At 31.4% G+C, this 19732-nt stretch overlaps 4 protein-coding genes across 6 annotated transcripts; 1 reads left to right on the top strand and 3 right to left on the bottom strand.

The window, feature by feature from the left end:
* Positions 1-271: 271 nt before the first annotated feature.
* On the bottom strand, positions 272-3137 carry LOC123204616 (nucleoside diphosphate kinase 3-like). Its single transcript, XM_044621378.1, has 7 exons — positions 2711-3137; positions 2399-2536; positions 1616-1653; positions 1459-1509; positions 982-1149; positions 788-900; positions 272-522 (listed from the first exon to the last, which is right to left on the bottom strand). Exons 1-7 carry the CDS (start codon positions 2790-2792, stop codon positions 399-401), a joined length of 714 nt encoding a protein of 237 aa, XP_044477313.1. The 5' UTR covers positions 2793-3137; the 3' UTR covers positions 272-398.
* Positions 3138-4535: 1398 nt separating this feature from the next.
* Positions 4536-7068, bottom strand: LOC123204615. 3 transcript variants are annotated; one of them, XM_044621376.1, is made up of 10 exons: positions 6914-7057; positions 6728-6784; positions 6138-6301; positions 5920-6031; positions 5750-5832; positions 5396-5459; positions 5170-5287; positions 4911-5065; positions 4673-4741; positions 4536-4578 (listed from the first exon to the last, which is right to left on the bottom strand). In XM_044621376.1, the coding sequence occupies exons 3-10, from the start codon at positions 6260-6262 to the stop codon at positions 4555-4557; spliced, it is 750 nt and encodes a 249-aa protein (XP_044477311.1). In that variant the 5' UTR covers positions 6263-6301; positions 6728-6784; positions 6914-7057; the 3' UTR covers positions 4536-4554. The 3 variants fall into 3 exon arrangements, with proteins under 3 accessions (XP_044477311.1, XP_044477312.1, XP_044477310.1); XM_044621377.1 differs by having other exon boundaries at positions 6744-6784; XM_044621375.1 differs by lacking the exon at positions 6728-6784 and having other exon boundaries at positions 6914-7068.
* Positions 7069-9352: 2284 nt separating this feature from the next.
* On the top strand, positions 9353-10761 carry LOC123204759 (NAD(P)H-quinone oxidoreductase subunit S, chloroplastic-like). Its single transcript, XM_044621561.1, has 2 exons — positions 9353-9397; positions 10447-10761. Exons 1-2 carry the CDS (start codon positions 9353-9355, stop codon positions 10759-10761), a joined length of 360 nt encoding a protein of 119 aa, XP_044477496.1.
* A 297-nt stretch (positions 10762-11058) lies between these two features.
* LOC123204023 lies at positions 11059-13267 on the bottom strand. The gene is made up of 3 exons (XM_044620550.1): positions 13060-13267; positions 12650-12807; positions 11059-11266 (listed from the first exon to the last, which is right to left on the bottom strand). Exons 1-3 carry the CDS (start codon positions 13127-13129, stop codon positions 11249-11251), a joined length of 246 nt encoding a protein of 81 aa, XP_044476485.1. The 5' UTR covers positions 13130-13267; the 3' UTR covers positions 11059-11248.
* Between the last annotated feature and the right edge of the window lie 6465 nt (positions 13268-19732).

Raw genomic sequence — 19732 nt, 5'->3', positions numbered from 1 at the left:
GAACTCAAATAAAGTCTTGCTAAAGATATTAAAAGAGTCTGTTCAAATTTGACGAGCTAAAGTTCAAAATCAGTTAAAAAACAACTTAAATTTAAATATTTGAATCGAATTAGCTTGAATTTGATAATTTGATCAATGTTCAATTTCGAACTCAAACAATTCAAATTGACTCACAAAAATCAATTTTCTTGCAAAATTTTTTTAAATGAAGGAGATGTAATAAATTATTGCAAAAATTTATTTTCGCCGGCTGTTTGTGGCAGAGCAGTGGTGTTGCATTGTTCACCTCAACTGGAACAAATTTATTCTAAAAATTATGCTGCTGCTCTCACTCTTCATGTAGGGCTTCTGAAAAATTTAATTCTAACACAAAAAAGAAGGAATAAAAAAAAACTTTATCAGTTGACTCCATACACCCACTTCTCTGCGTTGCTTGTGTAGTTCACCAGTTCCTCTGGTTTGAACCATAATTTGATCTCATCCTTGGCTGTCTCAGGGCCATCGCTTCCGTGAATGATGTTTCTACACAGCAATGCAAACACAAGATCGTCAAGGCACTGTAATATGCGGGGGTAATGGATACAAACACCGGCATAAACGATGATGTAAATTGAAACATTATGTCTGGTTAAAAAAACATCAACAATACTTCATACATTATTAATGGGTAAAAATACAGGTTTAGATGTTGTTGTGCATTATATGTGATTGAATGATTTCGAATTAGAGATAAAATCTCGTGTTTTTATCTCTTGTTAGTGTATTTAGTATTACTCTAAAAACATACCTTCCAACGACAATGGCTAGATCACCTCTGATTGATCCAGGTTCTGATTTCTGTGGATCTGTGGCTCCAATGAGTTTCCTACCATATTTAATAACTCCCTCTCCTTCCCAAACCTGCATTGCGTGAGTTGAATGAGTATGGCAGCCAAAAGGGTTGAAATCTTATGGAATGATACTAGTTTTAATTCTTCTTACCATGGCCACAACAGGGCCAGAGCTAAGGAAATCGCAGAGGCCGTTGAAAAAGGGTCTTTCCTTAAGATCATGATAATGCTTCTGTGCAAAATCCTTTGAAGGAACCACTATTTTAATGGCCACAAGCTTAAACCCTTTACGCTCAAAGCGAGATATGATTTCTGAGATCTGGAAAACACAAACCAATTCTTGATCAGAAATTAATTAACGCACACAAACCAACTGAAAACTTGAATAAATTCTTTAACATTAATGTTTAAACACAGATTAACATGGGAAAGGAATAGAGAAAAGACAGAGAGATGAAGAAGAAGAAGCAACTCTGGAGTTGGATAATAGACTTAGGGCTCATTAAATGCATTTTAGGCCTAAGCACAACCATTGAATGCAAATGAGCAACAAAAATGGGTTGGTTAAGTTGCTTATATAGATTCGATGCTTTGTGAGCAATGAATATAGATTCAATGCTTATCTTACCAGTCCCCTCTGCACCCCATCAGGCTTGATAGCAATGAAAGTACGCTCCAACTGAATGGATGGAAATTATTTATTAATGGAATGAATCACAGTGAAGAAAGATTAACAAGGTTACTGTAACAGTAAATTAATGTTTGCTAAAACAATGACCAAGTACCTCTGCAGCATGTGCCTCCTGCTCCTGGAGCATGCAGACTGCAACAATATGGAAAAGCACAAAGGAAAAGATCAGACAGAAAAAAAATCAGTGATATCATGAAATAATATATAAAGCCACCCTTTCATAAAGCTATTAAAGTTCTTGTTATTGCTCTATTGTAGCAATAACATGATTGATTAAGATCATCTAAACTATCATTAAAATTCCTTTCTTTTCTCATATCAACCTCTAGCAGGCAGATTAACATGGTTGTAAGTAAGGTATATGAACCAAAAAGTTTTATTAAACCGATCACAAACTCTACCTACTACATTTTCTTGATGATTTTACTCCTCACATACTGATTTCTGCTCAGGCAATTTAGAGAAACATAATGAAAAGGATCAGAAAAATAAAATTTTGATCGTTGCAGAAGAAAAAGGATTGCTTAAACATGTTCCATTTGGGGATTAAGGCAGGATGTTGGGTAAAACTGAGAGATAAATATTCAAGACTAGCAAAAATCCAAAGCCAATTATTTCTTCCATTACCATCCCCAAAGCACAGTCACTGATCATTGTGGAAGACTCTCCTCTTTTATTTTTTTATCAAACCACAAACACAAATTCTCTGCTCAGACCCTTTACATATAAACCATCATCTCATTTCAGTCACTTGAAAAAAATTACTCTGAAGAGTAAGTCATATTTAAAACAAATCCAAATCTCAGAGATCTCATTACATACTAAATCAATTATATACACACAACAGAGAAGGGCGAAGCAATATTAATTGCCCAACCTGCCGCGGGAAGGGCAAGGGCTCCAGATAGCCATCCTCGAGACACATTTGAGGAACCAGCCCTACCGAAATTTGATGCGAGAAAAGGCACCTTCCCACTGAATGTAACAGCCGCTGCTGCAGCCACAGCTCGCCGTTCTGCAATAATAACAAATCAACCCAATTATTACGGTTAAACGATGCCAAACAATTATATATCAAGATCATATCAATTGAAATAAAAGTATAATGAATCCAATAAAACGGTAAACAAATCAACGTAAAAGTCAAATGATTTAACTTTAAACAAAGAAATGAAATCAAAAGATTCACCAGAGTAAGAACGGGCGTTCTTAGAAACAGACAGGAGCGACCTGGCGGCTCTAGAAGCATATCTGGCAATGAAAGAGCTCATTTTCGGAGTGAAAAATGAGCAGAAAATGAAACCCAATAGTGAAAAAAGCTGAAAGCAAGAAAGAAAATATTTATATGGAGATTCTTGAGCTATGGGATGATGTGTTTGGTCCAGTCAAACCCTACCCGAATTGTTTGGATCAGTTTGGCGCTAGATCTTTTTTGTTTTCTATGTAAAGTACGATTAATGATTGGTGAGAAAAAGGGTGTTTCAATAAATTTATTTGAATAAGGGATGGAAAAGTTCTTGATTTGTCAAAGCTTTCAAAGGCATCTGAAAGTTGAACAAAAAGGTAAATGAATCGCAACTTTCTTCTGAATCAATTGCAGACCATGTTATTTTATTTGGTAAGATTATAGTAAACATTGTTGATATATGTATTAACAGTGATTACGTGTTAAGTGCATAATTATTTATAATATAATTAAATGATTTTAAATTAAAGATAATATCGATCTTCAATTATAAAAAATGTTTCATCGTTTTTTAATCTTCGATAATAAGAATGGTAATGGTAAGAAAGAAAAAGAAACCTTAAGAGAATTCAAAATTTGAACGAAAAAAATTATTATATTTTTAAATCGATGGAGAAATTGTAATAAATTTTTAAATATTTTTAACTAAATAATTATAATAATAATAATAGTAATCTGAGCTTTTAAAAATTAACATACATAAGTTCGGGGTTTTACCAAATGTTGGGTGGGAACAAGTCATTTGGCCTTTCCAAAATCAATGCATCACATTCACTCTCTTACTCATGTCTCAACCAATGGCCTCCACTACCTTGGGCAGCCATTGTTGTGTCGCCTCCTTTGCTCACCTTGCATCGTTCTCTTTTCCGATCGTCACACAGACTATTCGTCCTTTTGTTTATGTTCTCTATCACCCAGTCATTGTTAGTCTGGACTTCAGGCCCTGTTGCTCCTAATAGTTTCATCACCTAGTGCTCACTTTACGTCGTTCTCCCATTGTTAATGTTTTCCCTTAAGCTTCACCACCAACTTCCGAAACTCCTCTACCGTGTGCATTTAACTTCATTGAGGTTGCTCACTTCAAATGATTCTGTGGTGGTGTTTAACTTCAAGATTTTTTGACCTTGAAAAGGGCTCAACAGTGGTAATGGTTTTCCCCCTCGAAGAGCTAACAACTATAGTTAAGGCTTCTAACATTATTATAATGACTGAATTAAAAGTTTTCAAACACGTAAATGGTAAAATTGTTATGCTTCAAATATTAAGTTAAGATATGTAAAAAGGTACCGTGGATCGGAAAATGTAAATCGCTCTCTTATTATTGACACGAAGAAAGTTGCCAAAAGCACAAATGACTACCGGGTGAGAAATTAGATTTTTCAAACTTGAAGGATGAAAATTTTCCACTTCATCAAAGTTAGGGTAGGAAATAGTCATTTGGCCTCAGCAGAAAGGACAAATTTTTGCAGAGGGTGCAAGTATATTCTTGCTACCTTCAAGAAACCCTGAATCTTAAAAATAGGAAGCTGCAAGTACCACATAACAAGATCATAAAATATCAGATCTTAATAACCCATCAGCAAGATTTGCGTATCTGCTCATTCCTAAAGCTGTTGTTTACACTGCAATGCTTAAGTTGACCTCAAATGCACAAGAATCACAGCAATTATAAAAACTTCAGCAGTAAAGGGCAGCCCAGAATTCTAGCAAATGGTACACTGATGGGCTTGTGTTTTTCGTCAAAACTATGAATTATACCAGTTTAAAATGATAATAACCATTGATTCTTATTGAATTAGAATGTTGTTTTTCTGTACAAAAACATAAAGAATAAGTTAGTAATCCACTATCTGATTTCATTCTTCAACATCAGCAGTCAGTGACCTATGTACAACTTTACTTTACCCATTGGGAGTCTTTTGGATCAGAACCCAACTTACAATCACTTTGTAAAGCCAACAACCAAGCATCCACCTGAGAAAAAGGAGAAAAAAAAACACGATTGAATTTGTTACTTTTGACAATCGATATAATATGCAAGAAGCTGAAGCCCAGATAGCTATGTAAAGATTGGCATATATGAGAATAGAACAAATCAATTTAGCTGCCATCCATATGAAAAAAGTAGACTAACTAGTAGTACCTGTATCTTGGAAATACTTGAACACTCGTATCGCAGCCCATGTCGAGTTAAGACATAAAAGGAATGTCGTGTTTCTTCATCTTCTCGCATAAAGCTTGGCAGAGAACCTACTTCAACAATATCAGATAACAGGGTGGAGTCCAGAGGGCTTAAATCTGCATAGAGAACCAGTGGTAGCTAAATAAATAGAGAAACAGGAACTGAAACATATTTTGACAGTGAAGTTTAGGAATTAGGATTATCAGTAATAATCAACAACCTGTGGACTTCATAAAGAAGAAAATACATAATCCATGAAGGACTACAAATCGAGGAAGCCAGTCATCAACATCAGTATCATCAAGGGGGGGAGGTTCTCCGGGTAGAGGCTTCCACCTCTGTGAAAGAAAACAGAAAGGAAAGCAACAGGATGTGTCATAGCATGCACAAACTAATGAGCGATAAACTGACATGAAGTTAATAAGTGACATAGAGATGGTCATTACAGTTCTGATATACAGATAACCAGCCAGACGCGCAGACCGTAAAATTTCATCAACATTTTCCAGCCTATATAAGACAAGAGGAAACAAAGCTAAGTACAGAGAAGAAAGAATGTCTTTCAGCTGAACAAAGATCCCTTTTGGTCAATCACTAACTCAACCCAGATTGAGCACTTAAGGCACAGATAGTAAACAAAAAGATACAGCCAAGAATGACTCTCTCTCTCTCTCTCTCTCTCTCTCTCTATATATATATATATATATATATATATATATATACACACACACTGATTGATATAATGATTTATAGCCAGAAATGTTAACCAATTCTTAAGTGAAGCATAAAGTTTCTCTTACTGAGCTTTCAAGTGAGCCTCCCTCTCTTCTAAATCAGCAAGTTCTGTTCGAAGTGATTCTAATTCTGGAGCACTCAACTCAACCTGCAAGTCAAAACATTTTGGGGACTCATACAGCAGAAGTTTCACTAAATTTAATTGTTAAGGCTGGAAAAAAGTTCTTCAACAAACCTTTTCCTGACCATCAGAGCTGGAAACCCAGGGCAGCCCACGTATGCTAAACAAATTCAGCATGAATGCTGCACTTTTCAACTTTTTCCGAGTCCACAAAAAGCTACTTGACCTATGCTAAACCAGATAAGACCACACTAAAATCAATTCAAAGTTGCTTGAACCTACTCTAGTTAACTTTACTTTTCTCCTTTTTCTTTGCCTTTCAGAATAAATACCTCAAAGAATTGTCAGTTCTTGGGTGTGAAACAGATGAAGTACTGCTTTGAGGAGACTCCACACTAGGAGTTGGAACTTGAAAGTGATCCGGGACAACCTTTATCTTCCCAAGACTATCATCCATGAAGCTATATTTAAAGCACAGAGAAAGAATATCTGAGACCTGAAAAAGCAAAAAAAGAAAAAAAGAAAAAGATGAGTAATCTAACTGATAATCCAAGTTGCAATCAGCAAAAAAGATCCCTCTTTTTCTTGACATAATTTAATTAAGAATTTTGTTCTAATGCCATGTCGGTGCAGGAAAAAATGTATATATGCATATTGGGCTCAAAGATTACTAAATTGTCATCAAACTTCCATAACTGCACAAATTAAGAAAGATCTACAAATGCAATCTTCCAAATAAACATCACAGAATTCATAACCTTTGAGCACCGAGCAACTTATTAATTTCCCACAATTAGAACCCAAAACAACTCCCAATAGCATAGATTTCAACTAAATAAGATCTAAACATCAAAAGTTGATGAATCAACCCACAATTCTTCAGCAAATTCTCACAGCTATATTTCACTAAGTATAACTTAACTTAGAACATCATCCACCCGAAAGGCAACAACAGGAGACAAGTTTGAATTCCCTGAATCTGATCAAGACAATATCAAATCAATACTAATAATCAAAAGCTATCACCAACTGTACGGACCAATGAAACTTCAAACATAATAAACAAGTTAGAAATTATATAAGGAAGAGATAAAGATGGGGCTTTTACCAGTTTAAGAGGGTTAAGGTAACAGAAGAAGAACACGAAAGAGAAAGAGGATCAGGATCTTCTCTTCACGGAAAGCTGTTTGACTCTCATCATGCCTCATTATCTCATATACCTTAACGATATGACTGGTCGGTATAGCCGTATGGTTTTGTAGTTTTAATCGTTAAAGTCAATTCAAATGACGGTTTTAGCCTTGTCAGGCTGCTGAGTTGATAGGTAGACCGTAGACGAAATAGGTCTGTATTTAAACTCTTAATTTATCTAATTCGGTAATTATAAATTTAATCGTTAGATTTAAAATTTTATTTGTTTAATATAATTGATTTAGTTTTGAAGAGGTGACTCAATTCAAATAGAATTTCTTGTTATAGAAAAAAACAGTATTTTAACTTTTACGCATTTAAATAAAGATGAATTCTAACCAATCCAGTTCGGATTTGATTTAATATTTAATTCAAATGAATCAAACTCAAATTAGATCTTTGAGTCAAACGAGTTTTAAAAAAATCACTGATAGATTTATCTTTCAAGTGACTTTTTCATTTTTTATCGTAACATTTCAAATTTTTTTACGGTTTTTTCTTTAACAATTTTTCCTTTTATTTATCTATAAACAATTAATTTCCTTCTTAGATGATTTCTGGTGACTTCTTCAACAACTTGCTGCTAATTTGAGTTAAATTTTCTAAAATTTTTTGAGCTTGAGTTAATTTCTTTATTTAGACTTGATTTAACTCAAATTTACCTTTAGGGTTCCATAATCCACCTTTAAGCCAGACTTACCTATATGCTTCCTTTAAGATGGGACAATCAATTGTCCCTATGATGACAGTAAGTAGATTCCAAGTGGGTTTTGCAAGAACTTTATGATGAGATTTGGTTAGTCCAAAGCCCCCATGGGGATGTATACGGACCAAGTAGTGTCAATTTTTTAGATTTAATTAATTCAGGGCCAAACGACCAAGTAGTATATTGTTTCCTCACACTTCTTTTTTTAATTTTAAAAATCTTATTTATCTATCTATAAAAAGTTAAATTTAATTAAATCTGTTAATTATATCATTTACCTTCTTAAAACTTTAAAAATTAATAATTTTTTAATCTAAATTTTAAAAAATAACATTTTTTTCTAAAATTTTTAATTTTTTATATTTAATTTATCAGGTAACGAAAACACTTCTCTGATGATCTTTAAATAATATCTCTTTTTTTTTATAATTTTTTTTTGGTATTATAAAATAAGGATAAGATCTTTATTGATAATGAGAACTCTTTGTCGATAAAGAATCTTCGATAAAAGCTCTTATCAACACCATCAGAGAGTGGTTTTTATGTAATTTTCGCCCTACTTGAGATGAGATCGAACCAAACCCACTAAACCTTATCAACTTTAGTCATGTCATGACCCACCAAGGGTTAAATTGGCCCACGGGAACATAAATAGAATAATTCAGAATTGGTAACAGTTGGCAGAATTCAGGATAAATCTTATTTTGAGCTGTTTATTAGATCTGCAATCTTCAATTTTAAGGTAAACAAGCAACTTCAATTTTACTAAACGTAAATTTTACTTCGGCATAATTTGGCACTTGACCATGGATGGTTAGGGTTGTTCGTAATTATTTGAAAATCAAACCAAATTGATATCGAATTAAAAAATAAAATATCCAAATAACCGATTCAATTTACCATTTAGAATGTTGAACAAACCAAATTTTTTGGTTTGTTACCAATTTGGCAATATTTGCAAACCGATTAATCAAGCTAAACTAATTTATAAGATAAAAAGATTAAAATGCTCATTTTTCATATTGCCCGTTTAATCGGTTATTCACCATTCTGAATTAATTGAAAAAATAAATAAAGAAAATATGACATCCAAAGCGAAAACAACCATTCCAACTTTGAAATGATTGTCACTATGAAAATTCGGTAAAAACAACGAACCATAAATTTAGTTTGCTTATCCAGTAATTTTTATTCGGCCAGTTTTAATTTATGGTTTCATTCAAACCAAAAATCAAGTTTGGTTTAAAAAAATTCAAATGAGTTCGGCTAAAGTGTTGGGTAGGCCCTTTTGTAGCAAAAATGGTGGTTTCTTAGTGGGGAAAATCACTATTTTCTACCCAAATTTTAATCTAATCTCAAAATCATACCTATAACAAATAAAAAATTCAAACACTCACTTATGGATTAACTGTCATCAAAATTTTTAATTAGAGTTTATCCCTAAGCTATAAAACCTTAAATTTTATATCATTTTCTCTCCTAGGTTTAAAAACTAGCACTTCACCTTATTTTTAAAGTTTAAAAAATTTAAATTTCACCCTAGGATTTGTATCCCTTTCTCTTGCCACCATGATTCCAGTTGATGACTAGTCATTTTTTACCCATCATTCAAATTCGATCACAAAGGACGACGAAAGACGACTACCCACAATGACGAAGGACAACGTTGCTTCTTCCTTATTTGGACTACGCTTTGTTAGAAAAAACTGTCATTTTTTCTCAATCACTAATCGAATTCCCTAAACCATCAAAGTTGAAAATTAGAAAAAGAGAAAAAGTGAATTTTTTAAAATTTAATCATAAGAAAAATTATTAGTTTTTTTAAATTTAGAAAAAAAATGATATAAATTTTTAAAATTTTAGAGTTTAAAAATAAAATAATAATTTTATATCTGTCTTTAACAAAAAATTTTAACTATAATTAATTTATAAATAGGTGTTTAAATTTTTTATTTATCATAAATATATTTTTTAAATTAAACTAAAACTTAGAGGGAAATTGTTCTTTCCCTTTCTTAGCGAAGTGTAGAAAGCATTTTTCCATGAAATAGACAAATATATGCGCACGTGACATTTTATTCACATATCTGAAAGTGAGAGGATTGTCATTCGATAAATCTACTTTGCGGCCAAGAATTAAGGGCAACTGTTTTTTTTTTAACTTTTCCTCAGAGAAGGCTGGCTTCTGCTAAGCATGACATCTTCCATAAACCTCTAGTGGTACGTTCGGATTGACAGAATTTGAAAGTTTTTATAAACTAAAATTAAAAAAAATTTCAAATCAAACTAAATAACTTTAAACTTAAAATCAAACTAAAAAATATGATTTAATCTTATTTAAGTTATGATTTAATCCAATTAAAATAATATACTTTTTAATAAAATTAATTAAACTATACTTTTCTTGAACATAATAAAAATATACTAAATAAATATGAAATATATATGTAATATACATGTAAAAAAATAACAAAATAAATATAACAAATATATATATACAACTAATTATTTATTAAAAATCTTTTTCAAATATATATGTATATATGTATTTATGTATTTGAAAATCATTCAAACTGCAATCTAAATTGAAAAAAGGAATTTAAAAAAATTTTAACCTAAACCAAACAATAATTTTTAAACAATTTGAATCAAATTATGCACACCCCAATCAACCTCCCAACCCTCTAATATCCCACTTTCTTGGCCAAAACCGCATCTCCTGGCATCCTCACAAACCATTTCAGAGGCATGCATCAGAACGAGAATCACAAACTGGTGGTGAAAAGAAAGAATATTCAGCTGGTACTGCACCAGAAGCAGTTGCTAGTGTTCCAGAAGATGAATTCGAGAAGGAGCTGATGGGGTTAACCGGAGAATTTCCAGGCCGGGAAAAGGGATTGGAGCAATTTATTGAGATAACCCCACCTCTCAAAAAACCAATGGTTGCAGATTCAGACAATATTATAGGGCTGACTGCCACAAAGAAGCCAAAGCCACCTGAACTGCCGATACTGCCTGGCATGGTTGCCATTGTGAAGAATCCAAATAACCCAATCTAAATGTACCGTGGCATTGTTCAGAGAATCACTTCTGGGAAGGTAGGGGTTCTGTTTGAGGGAGGAAATTGGGATTGCTTGCTAACTTTCAGGCACGATGAACTCAAATGCAGAGAAAAGGCAGCTCCAGAAACAAAAAAAATCCTATGTCTGCAATCCTTTCAATAATGCTTGAAAACAAAGGATCACAATGATATAAATATTTCCTGCTACAGGTGTGTAATTTTAGGTGCATTTGTGTGCAACTCTGACAATTGTTAAAAATCCTCCAACAACAAGAACCAATAAATAAGATATATATGAATCTGAAAAACTTCAGCTCCTACCATGTCCATTATTGAAGTCAATTAGTTGGTTGTTCTTTATATCACGAAATCCTCACAATGCAACAGTTGCTGTAAAGATACAGTTTGACATTCAGAAAAGAAAAGTACTCAGAAAATAAGCAAAATTTGTCTTCCTTTCTCTATGCTCCATCAAAACTCACAAATCATATGCAGCCACCCAACTGCCAAAAGATGATCAAGATAGAGCAATAAATACATAATAATTAAATATGTACTATGAGAAACAAAAAATTATGTTAATAAAAGAAAAGATTACACTCTGAGCAAAAGTGAAATGTGTGAAGCATTTTAAATTGAAGAACCAGTTATATACTGAAGAGCAACCAAAATAAAAAATATCTATTTCCAATTCGTTTACTCTTAACACTGAATCTACATCCCAGCCATCATTAATACCCACAGTGAACTGATGAACGCAGTAAGAACACACAGAGCGCTCAAAATGTACCAGCCTGACAAATAAGAATTCATGGTTGAAATCATGTATTTTGATGCACACACAATAGCACCAATAGACTACCTTGTGTTCATGACAACAATTTATTGGTACTCAACTTCCCTACACCTTATGTTAGAATGTTTAATCATCAAAATGGTCTATCAATAGGACTCATGAATTTTTCCACTCGATAATGATTCATTCTTTAGATTTAATACATATGGTTTCCTGCCCAAAAGAGGTTATTATAAGTATTAAGATTAATGGTAGCAAAAGGTTAATTCTTGAAAATACACTAGTCATGAATAGATTCAATACACCCAATGGTAGTTCTTTATTCGATCGACATGTGTTTTTCTATTATAGTGTTCCAGTGAGTTTATCTATCAAAGGGGATACTTCTTTTGAAAGTCATGCATTTTTAAGGTCTTCATATGGTTTTATAATCTTTGTGTTTGGGACTCTAATAACATGTTATTTTCTCTGCCCAAATGATAGCTTATCCACTAGGAATACCAATAATGAGTAACTTGGGAAATTTTAAAGCTATTCTAATTGTAAATTGTCCATCGGTTTCATTATTTCAATTTGAAATCAGTCACCATTATAGTGAACAATAACAGTGCACGGTTGATGTCCTAATCGGAAGCAACTTCAAGAGATAGACATCAGACATTGAATTTGCACTAGGGATAGTTGATATTGATATGGCCTTGCGAGAAGAAGAACCACCCAAACCCATTGATCAGAGTACTGCAGCCCAAAAGGAGTTGTATGCTAAATGGACTCAGTATACTTGCCATGAAGAAGACCATTATAGAATATCTTTTGAGTAGTTTGTTAGGGTCCAATAAATATCTTATATCAACTAGGCCCCTTCTCTTAAACCTTAACACAACAACTTTACCCATATAAAATCATCATTGGAGGTTTCATGAAAGGAAAATTGGTTAACGCAATTAGGAGATTTTCTGGAGCTTTACCGATTCAGAAGCATGACTCATTCAAGCTATTCTATAACTCTACTTTAATTATGCAGTTAATTATACATTATCATCCTATGCATGAATACAATTGAATTGTGGATTAATATAACAGTAGTTACCAAAATAGCTTCAATTTCATCATTGGATACCGGAGTTCGTTTTGGCTGAAGAGAAGCTTTTCCTCCAACAGATGCAGGCGCCTTTGAACTAGAGAATGAAGTGAAAAAAGCATCAACAGATGAAGATGCTGATTGGGACTGAGTTGCAGTTGCAGAACCTGGAAAGAAAATAATAAAATGCACTGAAAAATATTACAAAAGTTCCCAAAGAACCATGAATAATACAATATTCAAAAACCACAACCTAGCTGAAAAATCCATTACACAACAAAAATTCATTTCATGCAATTATACACAAGTAAATACGTCGTCTTATACAAGTAAACAAGATCTATATTTCGAATCAAATAGTAAACACACGATTTATGAAAAAAAAATTGAAGCCAAACAAGAATAGCAAAAAAAAATACCGGAAGGTTTTGGGCGTCGTTCAGGGAACTTGATGCGAGGGATTCTCTTCAAAGCCTGAGCTCCACCCATCGCTCTCCGTGTCACCGCTAAACAAAAAGAAGTTTCTGGAGAGATTGATGACGACGACGGCTGTCTATAGCTCCTTCGCAGAAAGAAGACGGCAAATGAATAAACAATAGATTTTGGAAACTAAAGGATGCCGTATAGCCAAAATTGCTTTGCATCAGTTGCGACTGTAGAAGTCTTTATAATGGGTCAGGCTTGGACAGGAATCTGAAAGCCCAACGGCCCCAACCAAGGGCCCGATTATAATTTTCCGTCTTTAGTGTATGGTTTGGTTTGATTCATATCCGAACAAAATTAATTTAATATCTATTTAAATTTAAAAAATTCATTTTGAGAACGATTTAAGGTCAATGAATTGAGACTCAAACTTATCCTGAATAGACTTGAATCCAAACCCTTTTATGAAAATGTATCTAATTTTTTATTCAAACTTAACTCTTTTGATTTAAACATCAGTATTTTATTAAAACTTACGGCTCTATGATTAACTCGTAGTTTACTTTGAACCGAAGTTGTTTCTTGAGAAAAATATATTAAAATTAGCAAAATAAGTAGGCTTAAACATTCATATTCATAGCCGAACCGTTGTTTAATTATATTAGATTGGTACGAGGGTCAATCAAATGAATTGAATTAGAGCTCGATTTAACCGTTAGGCTAGACCATTCCAACAATTATGCTGGCTCAACATTACTAAAATTTATTTTTAAATTTTAATTATATTATTTTTTACATCATTTTAATGGTATTGATCAGCTTAGTCGATTGGACTAATTAATCCGTGGGCCGACCTTTTAACTAAGTCAAACTTGAAATTAGCCTATAAATGATTCAACTCTAAAATTGTTGAGCCCAAAATCGACGCCCGCTTGATCTCTTTGTCACGGAAATTTGGCCAAATGACAAAATCCCGCCCAACTTTTAATGAACTGACTAATTTTTACTATTTAAGTTTTAAAAAAAATCAATGTCTCAATCACACGTCTGATCGTCATAGAAATTTGACCAAATGACAATTTTATAAAAAAAATTTAACAGAATATATTAACAAATTTAACATGTAGGAGGTAAATTGAGGATATTAATAAAAATACCTTTTTTATTTTTTATACATATATAATTATTTTTTCTTGATATAAATATAGTCAATTTTTAATTTAATTTTGATTTTAAAAAAATATTTTGAAATTTAGGATTGATTGGATGGATTGACCAACTGATCGAGCATCCGATTAACTAATTTTTAAAAATAAATTGATTGATTGGATACTTGATCGACTAGCCAACCTTTCTATTATTAAAGTTATCAAAAAATTTTATATTTTTATCTCATATCTTACCTTTGACTAGATAAATGAGTAAGTTTTATGTTTTGATTAGATGAGTTTATATTTGGTTGGATAAGTATAAAATTTAACCGTACTTTAAATATTTTATGTTTTAGGCTATAAATATAATAAAAAAAAAGCCGCTATATATTTATACAAGGGAAAAAGTAACCTTGGGTGGGAAGTTGTCATTTTTTGGCCTAGAAATTTCAAAAAAGAGTAACAATAAAATTAGGCCAAAAGATTATTCTCACCCAAGGTTTGGTCTAATTCGAAACTCTTATCTACAAGATTTTAAAAACTCAAATATTTATTATTTTATTAAAAATTCTTGTTAAAATTAAGGACAATAATATCATTTAGTTAAAAATATTTTTAAAAAACTAATATTTTATCACATTTTCTTTTTTAATTTGAAAAAGTAACATTTTCTCCTACTCAAAGTTTGAATAGTTACTTTTTCATCTTTAGGGTTTTTTTTCTTTTCCTTTGACGGTCATCGCTGCTCCGGTTGTCTACTAACTTCCCACAATCTTCAAGGCTGACCGATATTCTCTTTTTGGTGGCAGTTTAAACTTTAGATCAGTGAATTCAAACTAATTTATTTTTATTCAAGTCAAATTCGTATTAAGATATATTAATAATCATTCTGTCAATATCCACCTCTGAACCCATTGAATGGGTAAACAATTAGAAAAATCAAAATATCTCAGCATGAATTGACAGTTTTGAAGTAAACCAAATTGAGTCTTCACTCCTAGACTTATTAATCTGAATTAAGAGTCCAAATCAAACCGCGTAATTTGAGAAAAAAAATGAAATTAATTGAATAATTATGTCTATTTTCAAGACCAAGTCAGTTGCCCTCCGCTGGCCCTTTACAGTCAAAGTCATGGCTTTAACTTTACTATTTAACGTAAAGTATTCTTCACGCACTTTTGAAGATTCCATGAAACCTTTATAATTTCCTGTTAATTAGAAAATAAAATCGATGACTAAAAAAGTCACCACCAAGCTCGTTAAAAAGTTTCCAGTGGATGTGACGTAAAATTGGCATATAAAAATGTGTTACACATACAATTTATTTAATTAATTATTGAATTTACTTGTATCATACGGCTCGATCTCACTAGACCAATAATTAGGGCAGGATATCATATGAGTTAGGTTAATTTAATTCAGTTTAATTTAAATTTATTTGATTTAAGTTTAAGTTAAAAAATTTGATTTATTTTTTAAATCAAATTAAATTCGAGTTATGAGATATTCGATTCGATTCAATTCGATTTGAGTTTAACTTGAATTTATAGTTTAAATTAATAATTCAAATTTGTAGCTTGATTTAGTTTAAATTCGTAGTTTGGATCAGTTTGAATTGATAACTTGAATTCATGGTTCAGTTTGATTCGCATTAATGACTCAAATAAATGATTTTAAATATTATTTAAATAAAATGACATTATTTTGTTAATAAATCATAAACTAAAATCATGAATCCGACTCATAAATTTAAATCGAATTGAGTTATAAATTCAAACAACTGATTCGAGCTATAAAATTAAACTGAATTTGAATTAAATCGAATCAAATTATTTTTTATTCGAATTGAAATTAAATCAAACTATTTTTTACTTAGACCAAACTTAAATAAAAAAATATTCATACTCGGCCTTATTCACATACACCACTAACTATAGTTGAGCTGAATATAATGTAATTCGAGTTCGATTCAAACGCATGTAAGCAAGGCTCAAACTCATTAACCTGAAAAGGTTGAGCTCCATATATTATTTATATATTTATACAGTACCTTCTTTCTCAAAATGTGTTACACATACAATTTACTTTATCAATTATTGATTTTATTTGCATTATACGGCCAGACCTGACTAGACCTATAATTAGGGCGATATGATTCGAGTCAATGTGGTTTAAATTCATTTAATTTAAATTCAAATTAAAAGATCTGAATTATTTTTTAAATTAAACTAAACTTAAATTAAAAGATGTTTGACTCAATTCAATTCAAGTTTGATTTGATAGCTTAAATTAGTAATTCAAATTCATAATTTGATTTAGTTCAAATTCGTAGTTCAAATTGATGGCTTAAATTTATGGTTTTATTCAACTCGAATTAATGACTCAAATAAGTGATTTTGAATATTATTTGAGTAAAATAATATTATTTTCTCAATGAACTATAAATTTGAGTCATAAATTGAAGTCGAACTAAGTCATAAATTCAAACAATTGATTCGAGCTACAAAATCTTGTTGAACTTGAATCAAATCGAGCTAAATTATTTTTCATTTGAATCGAACTTAAACCAAATCATTTTTTACTTAAACCGAACTTAAACCACAAGATATTCATACTTAGCCTAATTCATATCTACCCCTAATTATAGTACAGCCGAATATGATTTAATTCGAGCACGATTCAATCGCATATAAGCAAGGCTCAAACTCATTAACCTAAAAAGGTTGAGCTCCATACATTATTTATATATTTTTACATTACCTTCTTCTTCAAAATGTGTTACACACAATTTATATATTGAATTATTGATTTTACTTGCATTATACGGCTGGACTTGACTAAACCTATAATTAGGGCAAGATATCATCCGCGCTGCCTCAATCTTAAAAGCTAACTTGATTTAATTTAATTTAATTTAATTCGAATTCATTTGATTTTAATTTGAAATGACTTGAATTGGTGCTCCAGCTCGGCTCAAATTAATTGTTCAAATAAGTGATTTTAAATATTGTTTAGGTAAAACGATATCGTTTTGTTAATGAATCATAAACTTAAACCAAATTATTTTTCATTTGAACAGAACTTGAGGTCACCCTTAATTATAACTCAACAAACTCAAATCAAACTCAAATTAAACCATTTTTCATTCGAACCAAATTCTAGTTGAAGGGTGTTTGGACTCGTCTAGTTTATATCCACACCTAACTATAATCAAACCGAATATTATTTATTTCGAGCTTGATTCAATAGTATATGAGCAAAGTTCAAACTCATTAACTTAAAAAGTTGAGCTTTACAAATTATATTTAAACTCTATAATTTATATATTTATAAATTACCTTCTTATTCAAGATCAATAAGATAAATATAGAGGTAAACATTAAACAATAGTAAACTCAAGTTAAATCGTGAATTTGCAAGCTTACCAAACCTAACAATAGTAAGCTCAAATTTAACTTGAAAACCGAACTTAAACTACTCAAACTTGAGCTTAACTAAACGATAATCAAACCAAACCAAGTCATCGAACGACTTGGTTGGTTTACAACCCTGATTAAGAAAATCCCACCTCAGAAGTATAAAGCTTAATGTGGAAAGTACAAAGGTTAGTGTGGAAAGTTAAAGTTGTGTGGCCATTTACATGGAAAATCTTCAAATATGATGTTACTTTTTTCAATTATTTATTCAATTCAATTCAACTCCTACCTTTGGGAAATTTTGATCAACTTCATGCAAGGCAAGAGCAATGACTTTCAATTCAACCATTGTATAGTATCATTTAGAGGACCCAAAACACATTTCCATAATTTCAAAGTACTTTCCTTGTCAAATATGAGTTCGATAATCTTCAGCAAAAGTTACGTAAGGTGTTCAAAACATACTTGTTGAATGGGTTTGATATTATTTTGAATCAAATCGAATTTTTAGTTGAAATAATTATAAATTAAAATTGAACTAGTTTAGAGATTAACTGATTTTAAATCAAATAAAAAATATTAATTATATGTATCGATTTTTTGGTGAACCAATTTTAAACCTAATTTCGAAAGGTAATTTGACTTTATTATTATTTTTGTCAATTTTTAAAAATTGATATAATAATTTATTATTTTTTGTTTAACATTTTTAAATCTGATTCGATTAATTGATTAGTTGTTAAAAATAGAGAAATTTGTAATTGATTTGAAAAATCAGTTACTTGTTCAATTTGATCATTTAGTCGGATCAGTATTTTTTGAGATTGAATCAATCATAGTAAATATGACAAATCACAGATTTAATAATTAATTTTATAACTACTAAATTAGATAAGTTAAGAGTTTGATTTTGATATATTATAAAAAAAATACATCAAATTTTTTTTTTTGGTCACTCAATTTACTTTCGACTCTCGATATGTAATTTAATAAAAGTTCAATATATTTTTAATTGATGACCAGCACATCCGGCTCCCTAGGGCTAAGAGCCAGGACTTCGTCAATTCCATGCTAACCACAAAGAAATTATCCAAGAAAAAGAATGGTAACTTCTATGAAATTACGTAAAACTCCTTTTAACAAAAGGATTTTGACCATTTCAAAATGGGTATTGTTGTCATTTGATTCGACATCATTTTCCTTCGAATTGAATATTACAAATAATGGACCACCCTGCCTCACTTTTTTAGATGAGCACATTTAATTACTTGAAAACTGGACTTAAACAAGACAAATATATAGCTAGGTTAAGACTTGACTTGACATCATAATCTCGGTCATCAACTTGTAAATAATGTTCCGAAATTGATACATACGGCACCTCTACTAGTCTTCTTAGACAACTGTTTGTTTGGCTAATAGATAGCTTGATTGGTAAAAAACATAGAATCCTCGTACAAAATCTAAATAAAAACATATGTTTGAGATTTATTAGTATCAAAAGAAGATAAAACTATTAAATTTTTCTTAATTTAATAATTATAAAATCGATTTTTAAATTTGAGATTTATCTTTTTAATATGATCGATGAAATCTCAGTATAGATGGACCCACTTAAATGGGATTTTTCCTCACAAAATAAGATAAAACCCTTGAATTTTACATGGTTATAGGGTTAATTTATAAACCCAGGATTTACTTGGTACACTCCAATGTGAAAACGGCCCACTCAAGTGGGTTCTTTTTAACACAGAAAGAAAACACAATAGCTTGGTGGCATTTCTTGGCATCTTCTCATGTCAAATACTTCCTGCTGCGCTCCAAGTTTCTATGTCTATATATATATCACTAACCATTTAGATGCTCAATCACCTCTCGGTATTCACTTTACCACTAAAGCTATATAACTTTTGCTCTTTCTCCATATTCCTATACTTCAAAATGTTTAGCTCTTTGTCGTCTTTCTTCAACAAAGATCACTTATCTCGTCGAGTATTGGAGCCCACGGAGCCCGAGGCCGAGAACTTCATATACAGAGATAGCTTGGACTTGAACAAGAACAGCAAGCAGAAGCCAAAGGATGCTGATTTTCGGTATGTGAG

This window comes from Mangifera indica, chromosome 20, assembly GCF_011075055.1.
Source record: "Mangifera indica cultivar Alphonso chromosome 20, CATAS_Mindica_2.1, whole genome shotgun sequence".
Taxonomy (NCBI): Eukaryota; Viridiplantae; Streptophyta; class Magnoliopsida; order Sapindales; family Anacardiaceae; genus Mangifera; species Mangifera indica.
This window is presented reverse-complemented; position numbering and strand designations above follow the sequence as displayed.

Excerpts from the sequence above, each read along its gene's own strand:
- LOC123204023 (XM_044620550.1), bottom strand. The coding sequence starts at position 13,129 with ATGGGTGGAGCTCAGGCTTTGAAGAGAATCCCTCGCATCAAGTTCCCT. Across the intron at positions 12,808-13,059 it reads ACGACGCCCAAAACCTTCCG|GTTCTGCAACTGCAACTCAG; the intron begins GTATTTTTTTTT and ends TTTTCTTTCCAG.
- LOC123204759 (XM_044621561.1), top strand. The coding sequence starts at position 9,353 with ATGACGAAGGACAACGTTGCTTCTTCCTTATTTGGACTACGCTTT. Across the intron at positions 9,398-10,446 it reads CCTTATTTGGACTACGCTTT|AGGCATGCATCAGAACGAGA; the intron begins GTTAGAAAAAAC and ends AAACCATTTCAG.
- LOC123204615 (XM_044621375.1), bottom strand. The coding sequence starts at position 6,262 with ATGGATGATAGTCTTGGGAAGATAAAGGTTGTCCCGGATCACTTTCAA. Across the intron at positions 6,032-6,137 it reads AGAACTGACAATTCTTTGAG|GTCAAGTAGCTTTTTGTGGA; the intron begins GTATTTATTCTG and ends GGTTTAGCATAG. Across the intron at positions 4,579-4,672 it reads ATCCAAAAGACTCCCAATGG|AAAAACAACATTCTAATTCA; the intron begins GTAAAGTAAAGT and ends GTTTTTGTACAG.
- LOC123204616 (XM_044621378.1), bottom strand. The coding sequence starts at position 2,792 with ATGAGCTCTTTCATTGCCAGATATGCTTCTAGAGCCGCCAGGTCGCTC. Across the intron at positions 901-981 it reads CTGGCCCTGTTGTGGCCATG|GTTTGGGAAGGAGAGGGAGT; the intron begins GTAAGAAGAATT and ends CACGCAATGCAG. Across the intron at positions 523-787 it reads CTAGCCATTGTCGTTGGAAG|AAACATCATTCACGGAAGCG; the intron begins GTATGTTTTTAG and ends ATTGCTGTGTAG.